Source organism: Mercenaria mercenaria, chromosome 12, assembly GCF_021730395.1.
Source record: "Mercenaria mercenaria strain notata chromosome 12, MADL_Memer_1, whole genome shotgun sequence".
NCBI lineage: Eukaryota > Metazoa > Mollusca > Bivalvia > Venerida > Veneridae > Mercenaria > Mercenaria mercenaria.
Genome location: NC_069372.1, coordinates 54122652 through 54146075, shown reverse-complemented (window position 1 = coordinate 54146075; position 23424 = coordinate 54122652). Strand labels below are relative to the sequence as shown.

The window sequence follows — 23424 nt, the reverse complement described above, 5'->3', positions numbered from 1 at the left end:
ATACCATAGCCATACATAAACAAAGTATCAACACTATTATAGGACTGGTCTGTAAAAGTACACAATTAGGACTACCACAGAGGCGAACATATGTTTCTCTACTTAATTCTGACCGCAATATTGACAAAGTCTTGCATCTAAGTGCATTAAATTTATAACTTGAACTCGAGATTCCAATGCAAATATCAGAGTTGAAGCACCTACAACTATAGAAATCGTTATCCCTGTTCGTTCAAACCGTAATAAACTAACATGATGACCTCGAATTGACAGATTTGAAATACTTATAAAATATTTCAAAGATATTATCATATATGATTTGTCCTTAAGGGCATCTTTTATTTTCATGTATCCAAAGCACAGAAATTATTTCTGTTTGGATGCTAAGTTGCAAATATTGCCAACGAGTCCCTAAACTTAAGTTTAGTACCTTTTATATTACAGCATGAGCCGGATACTTTTACAGTCTTTTTAAGGATACTATTCTATTATTATTATTATTATTATTATTATTATACCAGATTTATATAGCGCCCTTTTCATGATCAATTTCACGTTCAAAGGCGTTTTACATAGTTCAAATGCAGCCACACAGGGCGCATAATTCATCCTCTACTAGTACAGACACAGAGCGATCTGACCAGAGGGACAGACTGAGACAAAGCCCCCATGACAGAGAGATCAGAAATCAGATACAGGCTTGTCCGGCTAACTTAGCCTAACTCATTGCGAATGGACAGTCTGGTTCTTTAACGTGCCCAGTGTATAGCACTGATACACGCAAGGATTGCCTGGGTTCCTGACCAGTACACCTCTAGTTGGGTGGGAAACACTGAAAAGCGTTTCTAAAAAATCCCGAGTAGCTGCCGGCGATCGAACCCCCGACCTCAGGATTGGAAGTATTATGCTTTTTGTTACATTTAAGGTAATAGATAAATAGAAAATAATATGACATAATCTCTGCAGGATATAATTTTTTTTGTGATTAGCTTGTTATAGTTTTGTTATTATTTGTGCTTTCTTTCTACTTAAATTTGAAATAAATTCTGTTTATTCTTCAAACGGTTAAAATATTAATACTTAAGGAAAAACATTAAAATAGCGAAGATACATATTTGTATGTTCTAACTGAGGGTTTGTCACTTTTAGTATCAAACAAATGACTGATTTGCTCAAACTTATTTTTAAACTTAAATTACATTGAGGGTATATATTAGATGATATAAATAAATACATGTATGATTTCTTGTAGGTTTTCATTACAATTATGCAGGTGCGCTTCGTTAATAATACACGTGCACCTTTATTTAAAAAGTATATTTATCTGTTTAGATCAGAAAGACATGTCTGCTACGAAATAAAAGAAAATGAGATGTAATTAGCATACAAACGGTGTTGGAACTTTAGCATTTGTGGCCGGAAATATGAAATCAGAGAAATGCATAGAAATATTAGACGAATATGAATATTTGTGGCCAGTAGCATCCAAAGAGTAGCATTGCACTATCAGGATGGCAATGTCCATTGTAACAGGTTACGTGCCACTTAATCTTGGAAACAATCAAATAATAGTGCACAACATAGACTCCATATAATACACAACGTAAATAGCTATAAATCCAGTTACAAAGTATATGGGAAAACAACCTTATATACAACAGGCGGTGAGTATATACTTCAATGTTTGTTTTTCTGATGTAAGTACTTCTCTTCGTATAAAGGTTGAATATGCTCATTTGGACGCTTCCTTCTAAGAATCTTTACTGTCTAAACTTTTTCTGCCTCATCAAAATTGCACTTAAAATAGCACATCTCTGTCTTAGACTTTACAAAACGCATATACATCATTTGTTTCTATCTTGGCTTTACGTCACATTCAGTCTTGGAAATTGCTTTTGTTCTTGCTGATTTGAAGTCATAGAGTTTAATGGACAGAAACACTGCAAACACTGAAATCAGGTAAGCCAGTGCTTGAAGTTGGCAACGGTTAGGTTACAAACTGTACAAACTGCAAACTGCCCCGAGTCACAACACTAATACATGCATCATAATGGTCCAGAATATTTGGGCTAATTGAAATATATGCTAATTCTTTTTCATTATCATTGTCATTTACCTTTAAAGTTGGCTCAACAATAATCTTTTGTTGATCTGGTTTGCTGGTGTATATCATATATGAACAGTTAGCATAGTTCGCAAGTACCAATGGCAAGATCCGCTACTTTGATTGGCGAGTATCCATCATTCTTATTATTTTCAACTTCAAACAAATATTCAGCAACAATATTTCTTCTTTTTTTCGGAACTATGCTTGTCTATAAGAAACCCCATATATTCCACTGTATTTTCTTCCAAGTGGGTACACAGTTATTTTCTTAGCTGATTCTGATATAAGGTTTGAATAACATGCTGCTTGGAAAAAATTCTATGGACGCATTATCCCATTTAAGTCCTTCATCATTTAAGAATCGGTCTAAACATCCTTCGTTTGCAGCTATTAAAGTTTGTCTCATTATTTCTTTATTATAGCTCAACGTTTTCAAGTGTTCTACGTCTGCCTCTCTGTAACAATGATGTTGAATACTTGATACTTCTTTGCGCTGTTTCCTGGTTGTGTGCGATAATTTCTTCGACGTTAATTAAATAATTTCTTCACAGTGTCCTTCCATGTGTTCTTCACCAGCTTTTCTTTTTAGAACGCTTTTTATTGAATCTGACAACTGGAAATAATATTCTGTGTCTTTAGAATTTATATCTTTCGGTTTCGGCATATAAGTCTTGTCTCTGTCACTGTTATCGTGTTGAAAGTATCTGCCCGTATACACATACTTAGTCGAATGTTTTCGTGGCTTCCCTTTGTTTTTGCTACAGAAATCCTAAGATGGTACACGATCTGTTTTTCCTTCTTGTGTGGGTGCGTTTGTGTGCTTGTGAGTCTAAAACGGTACCCTTCTATTTTCTTTGTGTTGCTTGTTCTTTTTTACATGTTATTTAGTTGGGTGTTTATCTTTGGTACATGCGTGTTTGTGTTATTGTGGTTTTACGTTGTAGTATTGACTGTTATTAAGGAACTTGATTTTCCCTTTGCTTATGCGCCCTTGTTCAACTATCACCTTCGTGTTCCTTTCCCCCACCCACCCCAGATTTGTCCCTTACCATTTCCTTCCCCTCCTTCTAAATTTAGCATAAATTAATATGTACTTTTTGGGTGTTTGAAGCAACCCGTCTGAAATATTTTTCCATTACAGCTTCTTTTTGTTGTGGGCCTACTTTGCAAATTCGTCCCTGGGGCTGTGTTTTTAATACTCTGTGTTTCCGAGAAGTCTACCCTTACATATTATCTTTTGTCAGAACTGGTTATAAACTTTTTCTGGTTAGTTTATGCTTCGATTATTTCGTTTCCTAATGGCCATTTCCCTAATAGTTTCAATTCATGTTTGCCTTATTGTCATTACACATGAAATACTCATGCTGTGCGTTCAGGTTTCTTTGTTAAAATCCTTAATTATATATTCACTTCAAATAGCTTGTGTTTCACTGTATCATTTATTTTTTCAACATTCAAAATGTCGTTCTCTGTTACATTTTCTACGATTGTCACCTGCTTAGAATATCTAGCGTTTCACTGCTATAGACTTTTTCTTGTATTAATACTTCAAGTTGTGTTACATAGCTTAGGAATTCATTATCGTCTGTTCACATCAGATAATATAAAGTATAAAACATTTTAGTTTTTAGCTCGACTATTCAAAGAATAGTAGAGCTACTGGACTCACCCATGCGTCGGCGTCGGCGTCGGCGTCGGCGTCCCGATTTGGTTAAGGTTTTGTATGTAAGCTGGTATCTCAGTAACCACTTGTGTGAATGGATTGAAACTTCACACACTTATTCACTGTGATAAACTGACCTACATTGCATAGGTTCCATAACTCTATTTTGCTTTTTTACAAAATTATGCCCCTTTTTCGACTTAGAAATTCTTGGTTAAGGTTTTGTATGTAAGCTGGTATCTCAGTACCCACTAATGGGAATGGATTGAAACTTCACACACTTGTTCACTGTCATGATCTGACATGCACTGTGTAGGTCCCATAACTCAACTTTGCATTTTTCTCAAAATTATGCCCCTTTTTCGACTTAGAAATTCTTGGTTAAGGTTTTGTATGTAAGCTGGTATCTCAGTAACCACTTGTGGGAATGGATTGAAACTTCACACACTTATTCACTGTGATAAACTGACCTAAATTGCACAGGTTCCATAACTCTGTTTTGCTTTTTTACAAAATTATGCCCCTTTTTCGACTTAGAAATTCTTGGTTAAGGTTTTGTATGTAAGCTGGTATCTCAGTACCCACTAATGGGAATGGATTGAAACTTCACACACTTGTTCACTGTCATGATCTGACATACACTGGGTAGGTCCCATAACTCTACTTTGCATTTTTCTCAAAATTATGCCCCTTTTTCGACTTAGCAGTTTTTGGTTAAGTTTTTGTATGTAAGCTGTTATTTCAGTATCCACCTATGGGAAAGGATTGAAACTTCATGCACTTGTTCACTTTATGAGCTGATAAGCACTGTGAAGGTTCCATAACCCTTTTCCCATTTTTACAAAATTATGCCCCTTTGTCGACTCGTATTAATTCAATTGACAAGGCTGTTGAATAGTCGAGCATTGCTGTCCTCCGACAGCTCTTGTTTTTTTATATTATATGATACTTTAAGGTTATTTTTTTATTAATAACTATCAAAGTATTAAAAAAACAACTCATTTACAGAGCGGTAAATGCATTAAGTGGGTGTCTTTTAAAATCTAATTGTATAGTACATTTTTGTAAATAAAATTTACCATCTCTTCGTCTACAAATTGTGCTATTTATTTAAATGGATTTCATTTATTTTAGTATTTCATCTACAATATGTGTGTACTTGTATATTTGTAATATAAATTTATGAAATATAAAACATACCTTTTCTTTTCCCTGGTATAATTTACAAAATTTTGCACCCATATTAACCACAAAATGACGAGATAATAACATTTTGAAAACAAAACACACACCCCTAAAAGTTGACATACCATGTTATCAACACCAATTTGCACCTTCTGAGTTCAAAAGACAGCTTTTAAAATGTATCATTGGCAATTGAGACAATCTGGTATTTAAAAATTGCAGATATTGTCCTTTATCTCACAAAACCAAAAACAATTAGCCCTAGATATCACAGTTTGGCAGATGAAACCTGGCAATATTTTACTAGTAAACATTTTGCATTTCCAGATGCTAGGTTCTGGCATTTTGAGGAAATAAATATTATCTTTTAACGTGAATGCCATAGGATATTACTACCAAATGCTACGTTCTGATTTAAATGTATATACCATATACTTAGATGTTAATGAAAGCCAAAACATTGTATGGGTAAATGATACAGTCTGGCATGATATTTTGCCACATAAACTGAGAAAATTCATAGCATCTATATCTGCTTGGTTCTGGCCGAAGAAAAGATCTATATTTTGAGATACGACATTTGATCTTTGATCAATAACTTAAAAGATAATAAAGATCTAGCGCTCAAATTTTGACACAGTATGTATTTCAGATGTCAAAAACAGAAAATGCGAAAAGCCAAATTTCAGAAAATTTAGTAGATACCACCCTCTGGTTTTCAACTGACGATTTGTTTATAAATATTTTTACCGTTAGAAAATGTTTCAGCCCGGTAAGTTTCAACTTCAGCATCGATGCATCTAGATCTATATCTGGTCGTGTGCGTAGTTTACAATTTCTGCGTTGTAGGCACCACAACTGTCAACTAGATTCTACTTTGACAGTAAATAAATTACAAGTTAAAGCATAGCAAAAGTTCCTTCTAGAGCATTCTATATAAATATAAAATGATCATCTTATAAAATTTTGGTTGCAATGTCTGTTTTATACTGCCAAAAAATTTCAAGTAAGTATTTACGCTAGTTATTTAACATAAATTGTTAAATCCAACAACAAATTAAATCTGTTACCACTTTCTGTAGAGTAAATACGACAATAAGACATTGACCCGGTTAATCATTTACGATTCGATGCGTGAATTTGTTGCGCATAATTAGAGGGTCGTAATGGGGTTTATTTTCATATATTAACTATGCATTTCAAGGTAACGATAATATTTAGTTGTTTACATTTAAATTTGCTGATATATGTCTATCTGGTCGACTGAATGTATGTTATGTTCCTCAAGAATGGAGGAAATAACATCCTCGGGTTTAGTAATATGTAATCCACGGAACGCGTTCAGTCAGAGAGTCGCCTCAATTAGGAAAGAATAGTCTAACGTCAGGGGTTATTTCTAAGGTCACGGAGTTTTATTGGCCAGCTTGTAATGACAACAGCTTTTGGTATCAGTAGCTCAGTCAAGTGTGACTTATTGAACTATAATATTCCTTCTCAAGAGAAGGAATAATAATTCATGTTCCAATCTTCCAGACTCAAGTGTTTACGTGTATATATGCCGCAATGTTCTGGTGTGTATGTTTCAGTGCCATCATGTAGGTGACGTGTACTATTTTCAGAAACTGCATATATAAATTTTGAATGAAGTATTTACTTCTAATTTCTATATCCGACCTTAAATGTTATTGAAGTAACTACTTAATACTTTAATTAAAATTTTCTGAATATCGGAAAATTCCGTTTTATGCAAGTCTCTTTCCATTCGTGGTGAGGTTTTTATAATAGCATATGACCAGCCGAATGACGCATCGAGCTAAAATGTAGTGCTTTAAAATGCGAAGAATTTGCATGGTTAGAATCGAAATAATAAATATGTTCCACTAATTTTATCAGTTAATAAAATATGGGCAATCGTTCGGATGCGAATATTAAATCACTCGTGCTACGCACTCGTGATTTAATTATTACGCATCCGAACTCCTGCCCATATTATTTTTAATTATATTTTAAATCATGAAATCAAATTTATCCTGTAAACTAGTCTTTAGCTGTAAAGGTGGCTATTTTGCATGCTTTCCACGAACAAAACCGTGACAAAAATGTAGGTCGTACTAAATAGATAATCCTACCGTGCAAACTCATGGAACGCATGCTATCATAAATGTTTTTTATTGTTGTTGTTGTTTTTTTTCGTGTTTTGTTTTGTTTTCAAGCTTGGATTTCATTTCCAAAATAGACACGATATTGTCTGTTAATTTCACCCGTTCTTTGCACAGCGTGGAAACCATGCTGTGTCTTTTGTTTAGATAAATGTACACATTCTCTCCTCCTCTCACCATCTTTCAATGAGCGCCTAACTTGCAAATTACACCATTTCATAAGAAAATTATTTTTTGACGTAGTTTTCTTCTGTCGTCGAATACTTCAATATTCAAAAGACATTTAGCTTTCAGTCGGAAATAATGTAATTTATGTTGATTCATATTGTTCTCATACCACACATTTGCAATCACTTAAACAGCTGGGTGAAAAATCAAATCTCTGTTCTATTCTGTTCTGTTTATTTTTTTCTATGTTTGTCTAATGAGACAAATGTGAACGTTATTATTTCCAAAATCTATATTGAATCGTAGGCATTTGCTGATATATGAGTTCCGTAAATTATCACCGTTTAAGTAACATCAGAACTTAAGAAATCCAACAGTTTTTAATTTCTTGAGACACTTTGACGTTTAATGGAAGCAAGAAGCTTTTACCCTATTACAATTATAAATATACCATTGTAGTGTTCATAAAGTCAAGAACACCTACTTATGTGTTAACAAGTTGTCATGTTTTGGAAAATATAGTTTATTTGCTTCTAAAATAAAAGAAATTGAAAAGTTTAGTGATTTTCACTATATGTTCAATATAAGCGATGGTGATACTTTTAAAACAAAAATCGAAGAAAAAAAGATGTTCAGTTAGAATAAATATTTTCACATGAAATTGAAGAAGAGAAATTGATGTATACTGCCATATGTGTTAAAATATTCACAAACTTAAATTTATATTTGAAATTAATCATTGAAAATAAATTTCCTATATAATCTTTTGCTCAAAGTGACATCACTAGGTAAACCAATATTGATTATTGGATAATTTTCAAGGGGGACAACCTACTAGGATATGTCAGTCAAATATAATAAAAGCTTGGGATGACAACGCAAGTTTTACATCACAATGGTAAAGTAAATAATAAACCAGGATACAAACCCACTCAGAAAGCTGTAAGTAATTTGATATTCCATTACGACTGTGTATATCTCTATGGTGGCTGATTTACGACGTTTCATTATTTCACGTTTGCGTGCGCGCCTTTCGTAGCACATTTCGTTGTGTCGTCCTGGCGCCCACACCAGCGTGCCATAACTAAATGTCTTATTTTTTTGTGATTTGCACACATGCCAAGGCGACAAAACGAAAATAATGCGATAGAACAAAATATTTTACCTCCCGTTGGAATAAGCGCCATTAACAAAAATTTCGTTTTGGCGTGTTGTTGCACCGGCCAAGACGAACTATAATGTTTCATTTTGTCACTTCGGACTGCGCGCAGCTATGTGTCACATTTCGTAGTGACGTCCTGGGGTGCGTGCTAACGCAAGACAATGAAACATTTTATTTCGTTTTTGAGAACGCGCCAACATGCAAAACTGAAAATTAAAAAAAAACAACAAATAATGGCGCATAGCCATTGCGAAACAACGGAACATTTAAGTTCGTTTTGACGTGTGCACCAACGCGCCACCACGAAACTTTTATTGATGGCGCACACCAGCATGAAATAAAATGTTCATTCTGTCGCGTTCTATATTTCGTTATGTCGCGCTGTTAGTTTCGTTTTGTCACCAGTTTGGTTTGGCGTTTTGACGCACGCGCCAAGACGACAGAACGAAATGTGCTACATAAAACACGTGCACGCAAACGCTATGTAACGAAATGTCCTAAATCAGCCACCATATGTCTCACGGCTTACATGCATAATATATCCGTGTAACTTAAAAATGTTTATAGCCCAAAGCTTTTCATAGGCATATTCACTGTAGTGACAAGTGCATTCCTTATCTGCACTTCGCAAAGAACAAATATAATATTCTACTCGCCGGACATTCGCAGTATTGATGAGATTCAGGTGAGTTTACATGATTTGTAACTTAGTTGAGATTTCTTCTTGGTTATACATAGATATCCACGATGATTAATGTAGAATAGTAGTGCATATGTGTCAATACCTTCTGAAAATATTCTCAGGTATGATGAAAACGTGTCTAGTTGCACAAAACTGATATTTAAATCTTGCCAACTTTAATTGGACCAAAGTTAAACTGAACATTTTTTTGAAGTGTAACACTTAATTTATTCAACGTCCATAGTTTTCTTTAAATTAAATGTAAAACATGAAAATATTTTCACAATTTTTATTTTTTTTTAATCAGAGCGTATATAACTTGATTTAACTTTCTTTTCTTATAATTATATTGTTAACAGGTGGTGTAAAGCAGGATTTGGATAACAAAGGCAGTAACTGACGCGCAATTAACTGATTGTTTGCAGTAATATCGGAGAAATCCTTATTGGTTCATTTAAATGCGACGATAATCTATTAGAAGGTTGGCAACTGCACCGACTGCATTTGGATGAAAACAATAGAAAAACACATGCTTTGTGTAGACTAGAACACATTGAAAAGTATAAAAGACATTTTTTTCTGGAAAAGTCTCAATTGTGGCGAGTTGAACAGTTTTGATGCAGTGTCTTTGAGATAGATAAATAATTGTAACGATTATTTGTGTCATAACCAAAAAAGAACTTGAATTGCAAAACGTGTAAAAGTTATATGAAATGGCTAATATATCAACAACGTCATTTACAAACACATTTACTGTTTCGACGGAGGTTAATATCACCAATAGCGAAGAAGATAATACCTTATCGCCTTTATCATTGTTTGAAGAAAACAAAACAACTGCTGAAATGATTCAGGAGAAAATGGATACAGTTCAGTATGTTGTGTGTCCTACATTGCTTGTTTTCGGAATTCTAGGAAATTTAAGCACGATTCTGACGGTTTCTCATGTTCAGTTTCATCAAATGACATCCAAGTTTATTTTGTACGCGCTGGCGATCTCTGACTCGCTGTTACTCCTGACGAATCCATTTAACCAACACTTCATGCAAGAAATTTGGGGACGAGATGTCAGAGCGCTCTCAAGTGGAGGATGCAAATTATTCTTTGTCATGTACAGAACCGGTAAAATCTCGTCATCTTGGTTTATAGTTTTAGTCGCTGTTGAACGTTTCATTGCAATAAAGTTTCCGCTGAGAGTGAAGCGTTTCCTTACAAAAAAGACAGTATGTGTCGCTATAGCAACTATTTATGTAATGACCTTTACACTTTCTGGGATTTGGACATTTTCCACTGACGTTGAAAACCAGATTTGTAGAGCAGACCTTTCGACACCCAATAACCTCAGGTTACATAAAGCTTTTGTCATCACTGGTGCTGCTTGCTACTCTATTGCTCCGATTGTCATTCTGATGACCTTGACACCACTTATTATTTTAAATCTTTACCGCAGTCATCGCCTTCGGCGAGATCTGCGCCATAGCAAAATTGGCAGGTCTGCAAAAAATACATCTCGTGTCACTATAATGTTAATTGGTGTTGTTATTACCTATATAATATGTGTGACGCCCATCACTCTTCTCCTTATTCTTACATTTTGGACCAATGAGCCTATCTTCGACTCACAAAAGACAGAATATATAATTTTCTCTGGCGTTGCTTCATCGTTTGAGCAAATGAACCATTCCAGTAACTTCTTTGTTTATATCATGTGCGGCCGGCAGTTTCGAGAAAGATTTTTCAACATGATAAGATGCTCGAGAAAAAAGATACACGGAACTGAGAGCTTGACCTTTGCCTTGGGCAGCAATCTGGATCTTAAAAACCGCAGTACCCGACGGGTATCATAACACGCAGCACAAAGTGTACTGATAAAAACCATGAATTGATTTAACAAACTAAAGAGTGTACTGGAAGAAATATCCAAATATGACAATTATTGTACAGTTACCCAGGAATGTTTACTATAATTTCATTACAGCAAGTAAGAGTTGCGTTAATGTGTAGAAATAAAACCGCCTATGTAAGTTAAATAAATGATATCTTCAGAAATAGTTCTAGTTTTAACGTTTTTGTATGGAGAAGTATGCTCTAGTTTTTGCGCAGCGATATTATGCGACATTACTAGGTGTAAGAACTATTTCTCGATGTAATGTTCTGTTTTTCATTATGTTGTCAAATGACATGTCAAGAATTAACTACACACGTGCTTCCAGGGAATCTACACTTACCTTTCGATTTTTGAAAAGTCTGAACTTTTGCTTTTGAAAAGTCTGAATTTTGCTTCTAACACGATTTCTATGAATGTTGGTATAGAGGTTTGACTTGGAAATGTGTTTTTGGTAAGTTTAAAAATTATACAATTTACATCACAATTGAGTAAACAGTCCATGTTATTTTTTTATGGCTGATACATCAAACGGTCGTTAAGAGCCGGCTTATTTCACGTATCACTGATTAAATCGGAATAGAACAGGTAAAAAAATGTACAAAGAAGATCGTAATAAAATGGTGCATAGATCCAAATATTTTATATCACGTGATCATCATGTATCTAATTGAAGAGGACGTTTTTTGCATGTGTAAAGTTCAAAGTATACAGGAATGGATAACAATCTCAATCATGTAACAATGAAATTTTACTGACATAGCAGCTTTAACGTACATTGCTAGATTTGTTATAATTTGTGAATAACTGTTTCATTACGAACATACTAAATCTTTGGTAAAAAATTGCTTTATTGTATTTCGAATTTTCTTCCTCAAGTTTTCATAACAATTAAGGACATTTAAGTAGAAAGTGAAAATCGTCTTCTAAATCTAACAAATTACAATGGTAACAGTATCTTTGTCTGTATTCTAAGATAATATGCTGACAACGTTAATCATGCCTAATGTATTAAAGGTCAAATTGGAATATATTTAAATATGGTTCATAGGCTAAATCTTGCTTATAACGTTTATAGTAATTAAGTACTGCGTTATTAACTGTCTTTTGTATAAGTTGGAAAAAGTTTTACGTCATTTTTAAATATATTAGCATTCGAACCCAGTTAGGAAATATTTTAAAACTTTCATTCCAAGTATTCGGAAAAGTTTTGAGCTCTTGACAGAAGATTTTTTATGACGAATGATTTCCCCATGGACAAATGCATCAGACTCTGCATCATGTTTTTCAGAAATTCTCAAAAAAGGGTAGAAAGCAATACTTGTAGGTTCGAGCCTCACTCGGGGCGTTTAATTCTTCATGTGGGGAAGCCATCCAGCTGGCTTACGGAAGGTCAATGGTTCTGTCCGGATGCCCGCTCTTGGTGAAATAATGCATGGAGGGTATCTGTCGACCTTTAAAACTGAAAAGTCGCTATATGACCTATACTTGTGTCGGTGCGACGTTAAACCCAATGAAAACAATAAAAACAAAAAGAAACTGATAAAAGTTTGGAAATGGAAAATGAACAGGAAGTTAAAATTTACTGCATAGGTAAACCTATAGATACGAATGAAATCTGAAAGGCAATATTATAACTAATTGGCAATAAAGCACTTGACTATGGTCTGATTATATTAAGTTTTGTCAACAATTCTAAAGCATTTATAACACCCGTTTTACTTGATGTTTTAAGATGGTTTTCAATGACAATGTATATCCATTGCCTTTGACAAAGGGAGGTATTATGCCCCTCCATAACAACGATGGCATACCATCGACTTTTAGCACTGGTATCCAGCAATAGGGGTAAAATAGCCTAAGGGGAAAGGGTGCTGTTATGGCCGTTCGTTTACTAATTTCCTGATTTGAGCATTCCATTTTTCTGACCACCACCAATCACAATATCAATAATAGGTGTATAACTGTTCATTCTTCACACTCATGACTAATCGAGTCTCAACTCTTGATTACAGGTAAATTAAGTTAAAATTCCATACCTACTACTTTTATTTCGGAGTAAATTAGACATGACACTAAAACATTTGGTATTGTTTGGCGTTAGGTAGCCTGCATAAAACCCAAATCAGTTAAAAGTATTATTGATTTGAAATTGAAAGTTCGTTTCTTCTTTTGGAGGCCGTATTGAAAATAAGGGAGTGTTTCCAATAATAATCATTATTTTATAACTATTATTATTACTATTACCAATACTATTATCATTATTATCATAATCCTAACTTTGATAGTGTAACTATTAGCATCATCATCATCATTATCCTCATAATTATTATTATCATTCATTCGTTCGTTCTTTCGTTCGTTCGTTGTTCCTTCTTAATTAATTAATTAATTAATTAATTAATTCATTCATTCATTCATAGCATGGAAGCGTTTGGGCAAAAGATAATACACCTTTTTTACAAAATGATTCTCTATGAAATTCTTCAAATTCTTCAAATTTAAAACAAGAAATGTCTTAACTGTTTAAAAAGACAAACGGCGTAGAGGTAATAATGTTTGGCGCATGGAAAATTCAGAATTAAACAGAATGAACAGACAGAAAAGATTTGGATATGCATATACGAACACATTATTCATTTGCAAATATTTCAACTAGGAGCAAATTTAAATGATCAAGAGGTATCCTTTCAGTGATAGAAGGTCAAAATGATTTGACGTCCTGGGCTGATTCTGAAATAAATGGATTATCTTCTCAGCGCGCACCTGTTCCGTGTGCCGATTACTACAGAATCTAGGTCAAAATCCATGTTATTCAGCTAACGCCGAAAAAAGATCTGAATTGAATTTAGGTGGAAGAGCGGGGAATCTATGTCACGAGACCTGGTTCTGTAGTCTGTTATCTTATCAGAGGATAGCTTCGCCCAATTCTTGAAAACTTTATATAAAAATTAAATTTAAGGAATTTTAGAGAAAAATAACTACAAGTTTTACCTGTTTATTTGGCACTAGAACTTTTAATAATGTAATTCTAACTATTATATCTCTAATGTAATGACGTTTTAGCGAATATTAAATGACATCAATTTCACATTAGCTTGACAAATTATTATGGAAAATATGTCAAAGTTTTAGATCATTAGTCAGTTAAAACATCTTTAATGTCTGAAATGGAGATGCAAATCTTTTAGTTGATACAAAAGCTTCTCTAACACTGTGCTTCAGTTGAAACATGACGTATATTCCGAATTCTTGCTAGCATTAACTTCTGTTAATGAAACTGAATAGCGTGGCTAATAACCTCAGACATTGCTAAAAGGTATCTTAAACAGTGTAACAGTAAATTATTAAACACTTACTCTGCCATTAAGATGCGGAACCATTATCTAATCAAAGGATATGTTATAGTTCATTTAGGCTCGCTGTATGCCAGCATTGATGTACAAAAAAAGATGTATGGCTATAGCACTTGCTGTCATTGTACGATTGCTTTTTATTTGTCTTCAATAAACTTCATATTGCCTTGGGGTGGAGAAAAATTTCTTCAAAAGATCATGAAGAATCACAAATTAAAGAAATTAGGAGAGAACATAAACAGCGAGAAGTAGAGTGTATGATACGAAAAATTAAATTTCGCCATATCTTTATTTAGTTAATTACGTACTTGCTTCTTTAACGGAAACGGAATCCAACTTCAAAATTTAATTGAGCCGCGCTATGAGAAAACCAACATAGTACCTTTGCGACCAGCATGGATCCAGACCAGCCTGCGCATCCGCGCAGTCTGGTCAGGATCCATGTTGTTCGCTTTCAAAGCCTATTGCAATCAGAGAAACCATTAGCGAACAGCATGGATCCTGACCAGACTGCGCGGATGCGCATGCTGGTCTGGTCCATGCTGGTCGCAAACACACTATGTTTGTTTTCTCGTGGCGCGGCTCAATTATAGCATGCAAAAATGTATAAAGCATGAGCAAACTGAGGGTATTGACCTTACGGGTCTTACGATTGATCTTACAACGGACACTCAGCCTAAGTTACATAGATATCATGTTTGGCATTTATAAGATACTGACGTGACACAAAATCCAAACCATATTCTTTACCTTGGATCTGTAGCACTGACTCGGTTGGTGTAAATGCGGTCCATTTGTGGGATGAACATTTATCTCAAATTTCATTAGTATCCTTGAGGGCTTAGAAAATACGGACTACACAGAGAGCAGATACTCAAACGTAAAAAAGAATATTTAATTGTCGCACAGCAAACATTGGTTATAACGTCGTTATGGGAAGTGGAGCATTCCACTCAAGTTTCATACATGTATATATATCCGACAAAGAGGAGTTTAGAAGACATGAGCTGGGCACACAATCTTAGGCTTAGACAATAACTTTCAGCTTTAGTTTGTGTTGGTTCAATTTGAACATGGGCTCTGAACCGTGTCGCTATCAGTGGAAGATTAAAATAGGTTATGAAGGTCTTGATGTCCGGAACAGTCAACTGAAGTTTAATATACAAGTATATGTTGTCAGGATACGAGTAATATGACCCAGGGAAGTGCCTACGCCTTTAGCATTTTGAACAATGAAATGGGTCCAATCGCTAAGGTGACTATGTCTTAAGACTAGCTGACAAACGATGTAGAATGTCCTTTGTTAAAACGTATAGCTGGTGACACCATATATTTCATATATAAAATTTTCCTCTGGCTACCTTGCCTAAATGATTCGTGTACCAATGATTCTTAAATGATGAAATGATTCAGTTATGAGCTAGATAATTTCAGGGATCAGGCAAAAATCACCTATTGTTTCAACTATCAATCTTCAACTAATGAAATCAGCTCAAACGCCTATAGGCTGGAGATAATATACTTGACTGGTCTTTTTGTCGAAGTTCACGTCAGACAGTGTTTTTGAATCAACAACATACGAGTCATATCGCATAGATGTAATAAGATTGCCCTGGCGCCTGTATGCTCTGCGCCTATATGCTATCTCATGTAGCATTTAACTACCATACAGGTATAACCCAGATGCCTTGGCTGTACTTCGCCAATAACACTGAACCTCGTCTATAAGCTGAAACTCTCCTACTACCTCAGTAGATTACCAAAAACTCTGTCTCTTCCTCAGCTTTTTGATACTCAGCCAATATTTGCTATCGGCTATAGCATTCAACTACTTTATATTAAGGTAAAAATCCTATGCGCTGGCCCTATATCTCGAAAACTTGTCGAATTTTTGCAACTCTTCTTTGGTCTATGAACTTCAAATGTCTTCTTTTTAATAACTTATCAGCCCTCACAGTGTATCAAGGTACTGTGATTAAATTATTAGTTGAATCATTGATGTGTCTGCCTCAGTCGCTGGATACAGAATGAATTCGCTGTCATCCATCTACCTTTTTATACTTGAAATTATTTTCGGTATTTCATTTCTTTTGCTTCATTTAAATTTCATTTTCTCGTGCAGAATTTTGAGGCATTTTGTCATTCGAGGTTTGCTACTTGACATGGAAACAAGTCTTTTGTTCAGTTAATTTGCAAGACAGGAAAAATTGAGATCATTGGTATATAAAAAATGTTATGTTAACCTCTCGTATAAATGATATATTATGATAAAAGAATGTCTGTGTTTGTTGATAACGCATATTGTGATGAACATTATAATGATAATATTGTGCGTAATGAGATATGTAACATGATGAGATGGAAATTGAACTGTGCGATGCATAATATACAGAACCTTACATTGAAAAGGTGCATAATGTTGTGAACATTTAAGCTATTATGGTATACTGTGCAGAACATTGTAATATGGAAACGACTTTGATTTACTACTATGCTTTCTAAATCAGTTATACTTGGGCCGTGCCACGAGAAAACCAACATAGTGGCTTTGCGACCAGCATGGATCCAGACCAGCCTGCGCATCCACGCAGTCTGGTTAGGATCCATGCTGTTCGCTTTCATAGCCTATTGGAATTTGAGAAACTGTTAGCGAACAGCATGGATCCTGACCAGTCTGCGCGGATGCACAGGCTGGTGTCGCGAAGCCACAATGTTAGTTTTCTCATGGCACGGCTCACTTGGTTTTGATGTAATTAGTACTGTGTTTATGCTGTTATAATATGAATGAATATAAAGTAGCAAACTGCCTTCTAACTCGACTTAGTCTTTGTTGTTTTTCAAGTTTAGCACATAATTGTTTTATGTTTGGACGAATGAAGTGAGGGAGAAAATAATGGGCAGAACTGAGCTTTGATTGGTGTTAATTATAGAACTTTTTTCTGACTGGTCCAATTAAGTTATATACATTATTCTAACATATGGCTTCAGTGAGTTTAGAAATTATGGACTGACAGGAATCCGTGATTCAACCTTTAATCTTCACTTGTGACATTGAAGTAGGGGTGGAACAAATGAAGCATGTGTTATGCGCGTGGTTCTGGTGAGATTATCTTTTCATCCAAGTTCAAAAAAAATATCTCTTATAGGTTGAGAATATAAACCGTACATTAAATCGAACGAACATACATCTTGTCTAACGAGATAGATAATTTCTTAAAGTTTTTGTTGCCATAGGAGATAAAAGCTTCACCTACATAGATGAGATCATTTACGCTTATAATGTGTTGTGAAAACTGATCTCAATTATATAAACCTTCGGGAATTTCAACTGCTCTTTGTGAGAAAAGACATAAAATTTGAAGATATTTTCAATGCAGTATACATATGTATTATCATTAATATTTGTTGACGCAAATATACTACATTTACGTACATTTTTTGGCCATATATAATTGTACGAAATCATTGATCAAGAAGTTTTATCGCTGCTAGGATAATAGCTTAACTTGTTTGTTTATATCCGTATAAATAATGAATGGTTTTAGTGCCTTTCGTCAGGTAACGGGTCCTTTTTGTAATGGCATTCAAGTCATGAAAAATTGTTGGTTTACAGTCAACCACATCCGCACTTTGTGAATTTGATACTGCATGTAATGCATAATTATATCTTTTATTGCCATTTATGACAATTTATATATTTAACTTGGCCGGACTTTTCGTATGTGAAGCTATAAGGTTATCTGAAAGAAGTATTTTTGTTTACGTATATTGATTATATGTTTTTACTTTGATAGAATTATAAATTTTATTAGCTGGCAATATTGACAGTTAAATCCGTGACCAGTAAATAATGATGATAACTATATATCGATCTTTCATCAAAGTATAAGTAACTGAAACAAGTGGCAGTTTTGATATGAGCCGCGCCATGAGAAAACCAACATAGTGGCTTTGCGACCAGCATGGATCCAGACCAGCATGCCATCTGCGCAGTCTGGTCAGGATCCATGCTGTTCGCCAACGGTTTCTCTAATTGCAATAGGCTTTGAAAGCGAACAGCATGGATCCTGACCAGACTGCGCGGATGCGCAGGCTGGTCAGGATCCATGCTGGTCGCAAAGCCATTATGTTGGTTTTCTCATGGCGTGGCTCAATTATTCTCTACTAACACAAACATTTTAATGTTAGACTATATCGTAAAGATAGTATTTGTTTGAATTTATATCACAGCATATTTTAACATGTAGCAAAATTTTCGATCTAGAAATACCACTGGCTGAATCTGTATGGGTTAAAGTAAAATATTGCAATGAAGTAAACTTGATTGCTGTTGTATATAGACCACATTATACAACTGTTGATTTTTGAGGCAGATTAAACATTTCTATAGAAAATGTTTTCGTTATTAGCAGTACAATTGTAACTTTAGTTGACATAAATGAAGACCAGCTTAATCTGAACAGTCATAAACCAGGTGATATAGTAATTTAGAACAATATGTACAACGTAATAGTGGAAAATACGCGGAATACAAGGTGATATAGCTAGTGATTTTGAACAATATTAATTAATATGTGCAACGTAATAGTGGGAAATACGCGAATTACGCCTCATTCATTTACACCTCTCGACCAGTTGTTATTTCAAACGTTTAATACTGCGGCAAACATTAATTATCATTTAGGCACCTTGGTTTACATTTGATTTGACCGGCCTTCTTCAGTACCGTATAAAAGATGTGTTTGGAATTATAAATATCAGCAGACTTTATTAAAAAATCAATGAGTTGACTAGAACAACAGACTGGTCATTCATATCTATTTTGTTGGGTTTAACGTCGCCCTTACGTAATTATAGGTAATGCTTTGATGGTAGAGGAAGACCTCAGGTGCCCCTTCGTGCATTATTTCATCACGAGCAGGCACCTGAGTAGTATCACCGACCTTCCGTAAGCCAGCTGGATGGCTCGGAGATTTCACATGGGTAGCAGCCGACAGCATGTTTTCACAATTAACATATCAGTAGTACTTTTGTTTTCACTTGTATAAATTCTGTCCAAAACAACTTAACGTGTGGGTTGAACTACAAACACAATAAATGACTCAATTATGATTACTGCAGCATAAACAACTAATAAATTATCTGTGTAAACATATTCACCGCCCACATTTAAGCGACTCGTACACACTTTTATGTGATTCTTTTCTCTCTCAAAAATCTTTATGTGGGGCTGAGAATGTGACCAGTGACATGATTTTTTCCAGATATTCTAACATTTACCAGAAATATTGTGCAAAAAGGAGTAAATCGTTGTAACACGTCTGAAAGTACAGAAAAACATTCTTCTTGTGTTTAAGGATGTACGAGCGTTTTTTTTTTCAGGATATCCGCCATTTTGAAAATTGTTTCTTCGATTATTCCTTTCTAACAAAAGTTTTGCTAAAAGTTAAATCTAAATAATATGAATTAAAACATTCCATTTTGAAGCATTTTTGCGTATCATTTAAGCTGCAAAATATTTTGAAAATCTTAACGTCAGAATGTTTTCGTAGATCTAAATATGTTTTTTTTTCCATTGAAAATGAAATGGGTGGGGTAATTATGTCAACATGTAAAAATGAAAGAGATTTGTTAGTGCCATTTATGCTTATATAATACTGACCTCACCTTGTATTCATATTAACCTGTAATACCTGAAATCCCTATTATAAACATTAAAGGGGATATTATATGTTTTATAAAGTACCACATGTTTTTTTTTCAATTTTACAAAATTTCAGAAATGCTTAAACAGTGGGTGAAGAAAATACCCTATAAAATTAAAACGAGTTTTGTGATCTGCTTTTTTTCTTTTCTTGTTTGTCTTGGAAACTAATGTTTTTCAAGCTCACAGAGTATGAAAAAATTTCTAAACGTTAGAAAAATATCATTCCTATATCCTTAAACTAATATCTTGCACTTATTTGCAATCACTTTATCATTACCCACTAATATAATATACTTTCTATGCCAAATCTAGTGGAAATGAACACGCTGATAGATGTTTCCCTAACGATGGAAGAGTAGATACAGCATTACAGAATAGAAATTCCATTGGTGGCAGCAGAATATATTGAACGTGTTTATCATGAAAATGCACACTATAAAAATCTGGTATGATAATACATTTTAGTTTTCATCTGTTTCAAAACACCATAATTTAAGAAAGTCGAAATGTATCATCAATATTTATCAAGCATTACACGAACGCCGTGTGCCTTCTTGTCTAACAACAGCGCTATACCATAGCCGTACATAAACAAAGTATAAAAACTGTTATAGGACTGGTCTGTAAAAGTACACACAGAGGCGAACATATGTTTCTCTATTTAATTCTGACCGCAATATTGACAAAGTCTGGCATTTAAGTGCATTGAATTTATAACTTGAACTCGAGAATTCAATGCAATCAAAAGCACCTACAACTATAGAAATCGCTATCCCTGTTCGTTCAAACCGTAATAAACTAACATTGACAGATTTGAAATACATATAAACTATTTCAAGGATATTATCATATATGATTTGTCCTTAAGGGCATCTTTTATTTTCATGTATCCAAAGCACAGAAATTATTTCTATTCGGATGCTAAGTTGCAAATATTGCCAACGAGTCCCTAAACTTAAGTTTAGTACCTTTTATATTACAGCATGAGCCGGATACTTTTACAGTCTTTTTAAGGATACTATTCTATATTTCAGTTAAGTTGGTCTGCAGTTCGCAGTTCGCAGTTCGCGTTTCCAGTTGCGAACTGCAAACTGGTCTGCAGTTCGCAGTTCGCAGTTCACGATTCGAATTGCGAACTGCAAACTGGTCTGCAGTTCGCGATTCGAATCGCAAACTGCAAAATGGTCTGCAGTTTACGATTCAAACGTCAGAGTGCAGTCTGATCAGCACTGCCCTGCGAACTGCGGACAAGAATGCATTTCACAATTCGATGCCTAAAGCTTTGGAATCGAATTTCAAACTGCAGACCGGTTTGCAGTTCGCGATTCGAACTGCGAACTGCAAACTGGTCTGCAGTTCACAATTCAAATTTCGAAGTGCAGTCTGGTCAGCACTGCCCGGCGAATTGCGGACTAGAATGCGTTTTACAATTCGATGGTCATGACTTTCTAATCGAATGGCAAACTGCAGACTGGTTTGCAGTTCACGATTCAAAATGAAAGTAAAAGGAATGTAACTATTATAATTTCAGTACTAGGTATGTAGTTAAATAGAGGTTATGAGTCAGCGCTCAGCACTCCATCCCTCTCCATTAGAGTTGCAACCTGCCGGCTAGTCTGCAGTTCGCAGTTCACGATTCGAATTGTGAACAGATAACTAGTAGATGCCGTTCACGATTCAGAATGAAAGTACATTGGAACGTTACTCTTACATTTTAATACCTAGTAAGAGTTTAAGTGTCTGCACTGCCTCATTCTACAAAAATACAGCTAAAAACAATGACAGAATAAAATTCATACAATGGCAGGGACATGCAAGAGTTCAAGATGTATTTTCAATTGTCAAATTTCAAAGTTATGGCGGCAATTTGTAGAATATTGGAGGAGATATACACAATGTATATAGATATTAAAATAACAAACTTAAGCCATTTGCATTTTTGCTTCAGGATCTAAGCAGTATTTTCTCATTATTTGGTTAAATGGGCGTTGCGAAATTTATAAAAGTTGTCACTGTGACAACGCAAGTTTTACATCACAATGGTAAAGTAAATAATAAACCAGGATACAAACCCACTCAGAAAGCTGTAAGTAATTTGATATTCCATTACGATTGTTTATGTCTCTATGGTGACTGATTTACGACATTTCATTATTTCACGTTTGCGTGCGCGCCTTTCCGTTGCACATTTCGTTGAGCGCCCACACCAGCGTGCCATAACGAAATGTCTTATTTTTTTGTGATTCGCACACATGTAAACGCGACAAAACGAAAATAATGCAATAGAACAAAATATTTTACCTCGCGTTGGAATAGGCGCCATTAACAAAAATTTCGTTTTGGCGTGTTGTTGCACCGGCCAAGACGAACTATAATTTTTCGTTTTGTCACTTCGGATTGCGCGCAGCTATGTGTCACATTTCGTAGTGTCGTCCTGGGGTGCGTGCTAACGCAAGACAATGAAACATTTTATTTCGTTTTTGAGAACGCGCCTACGTGCAAAACTGAAAATTGAAAAAAAAAAAAAAAATAATAATAATAATGGCGCACCGCCAATGCGAAACAACAACGGAACATTTAATTTCGTTTTTACGTGTGCACCAACGCGCCACCACGAAACTTTTATTGATGGCTCACACCAGCATGAAATAAAATGTTTATTCTGTCGCGTTCTATATTTCGTTATGTTGCGTCGTCAGTTTCATTTTGTCACCAGTTTGGTTTTGGCGTTTTGACGCACGCGCCAGGACGACCGAACGAAATGTGCAATATGAAACGCTATGTAACGAAATGTCCTAAATCAGCCAACATATGTCTCACGGCTTACATGCATAATATATCCGTGTAACTTCAAAATGCATATTTACTGTAGTGACAAGTGCATTCCTTATCTGCAATTCGCAAGAACAAATATAATATTCTACTCGCCGGACATTCGCAGTATTGATGAGGTTCAGGTGAGTATACATGATTTGTAACTTAATTGAGGATTCAGGTGAGTATACATGATTTGTAACTTAGTTGAGGATTTAGGTGAGTATACATGATTTGGAACTTAACTGTGGATTCAGGTAAGTATACATGATTTGGAACTTAACTGAGGATTCAGGTGAGTATACATGTACATGATTTGGAACTTAATTGAGGATTCAGATGAGTATACATGATTTGGAACTTAATTGAAGATTCAGATGAGTATACATTATTTATAACTTAGTTGAGGATTTAGGTGAGTATACATGATTTGGAACTTAGTTGAGGATTCTGGTGAGTATACATGATTTGGAACTTAATTGAGGATTCAGGTGAGTATACATGATTTGGAACTTAGTTGGGGATTCAGGTGAGTA

General features: G+C 34.8%; 1 protein-coding gene across 1 annotated transcript; it reads left to right on the top strand.

Moving 5' to 3' along the window:
* The first annotated feature begins 8994 nt into the window (after positions 1-8994).
* On the top strand, positions 8995-11954 carry LOC123534892 (neuromedin-U receptor 2-like). The gene is made up of 2 exons (XM_045317352.2): positions 8995-9129; positions 9486-11954. Exon 2 carries the CDS (start codon positions 9840-9842, stop codon positions 10971-10973), a length of 1134 nt encoding a protein of 377 aa, XP_045173287.2. The 5' UTR covers positions 8995-9129; positions 9486-9839; the 3' UTR covers positions 10974-11954.
* The last annotated feature ends 11470 nt before the right edge of the window (positions 11955-23424 follow it).

What these genes read in the sequence shown, in the direction of transcription:
- LOC123534892 (XM_045317352.2), top strand. Translation starts at nt 9,840, where the DNA reads ATGGCTAATATATCAACAACGTCATTTACAAACACATTTACTGTTTCG.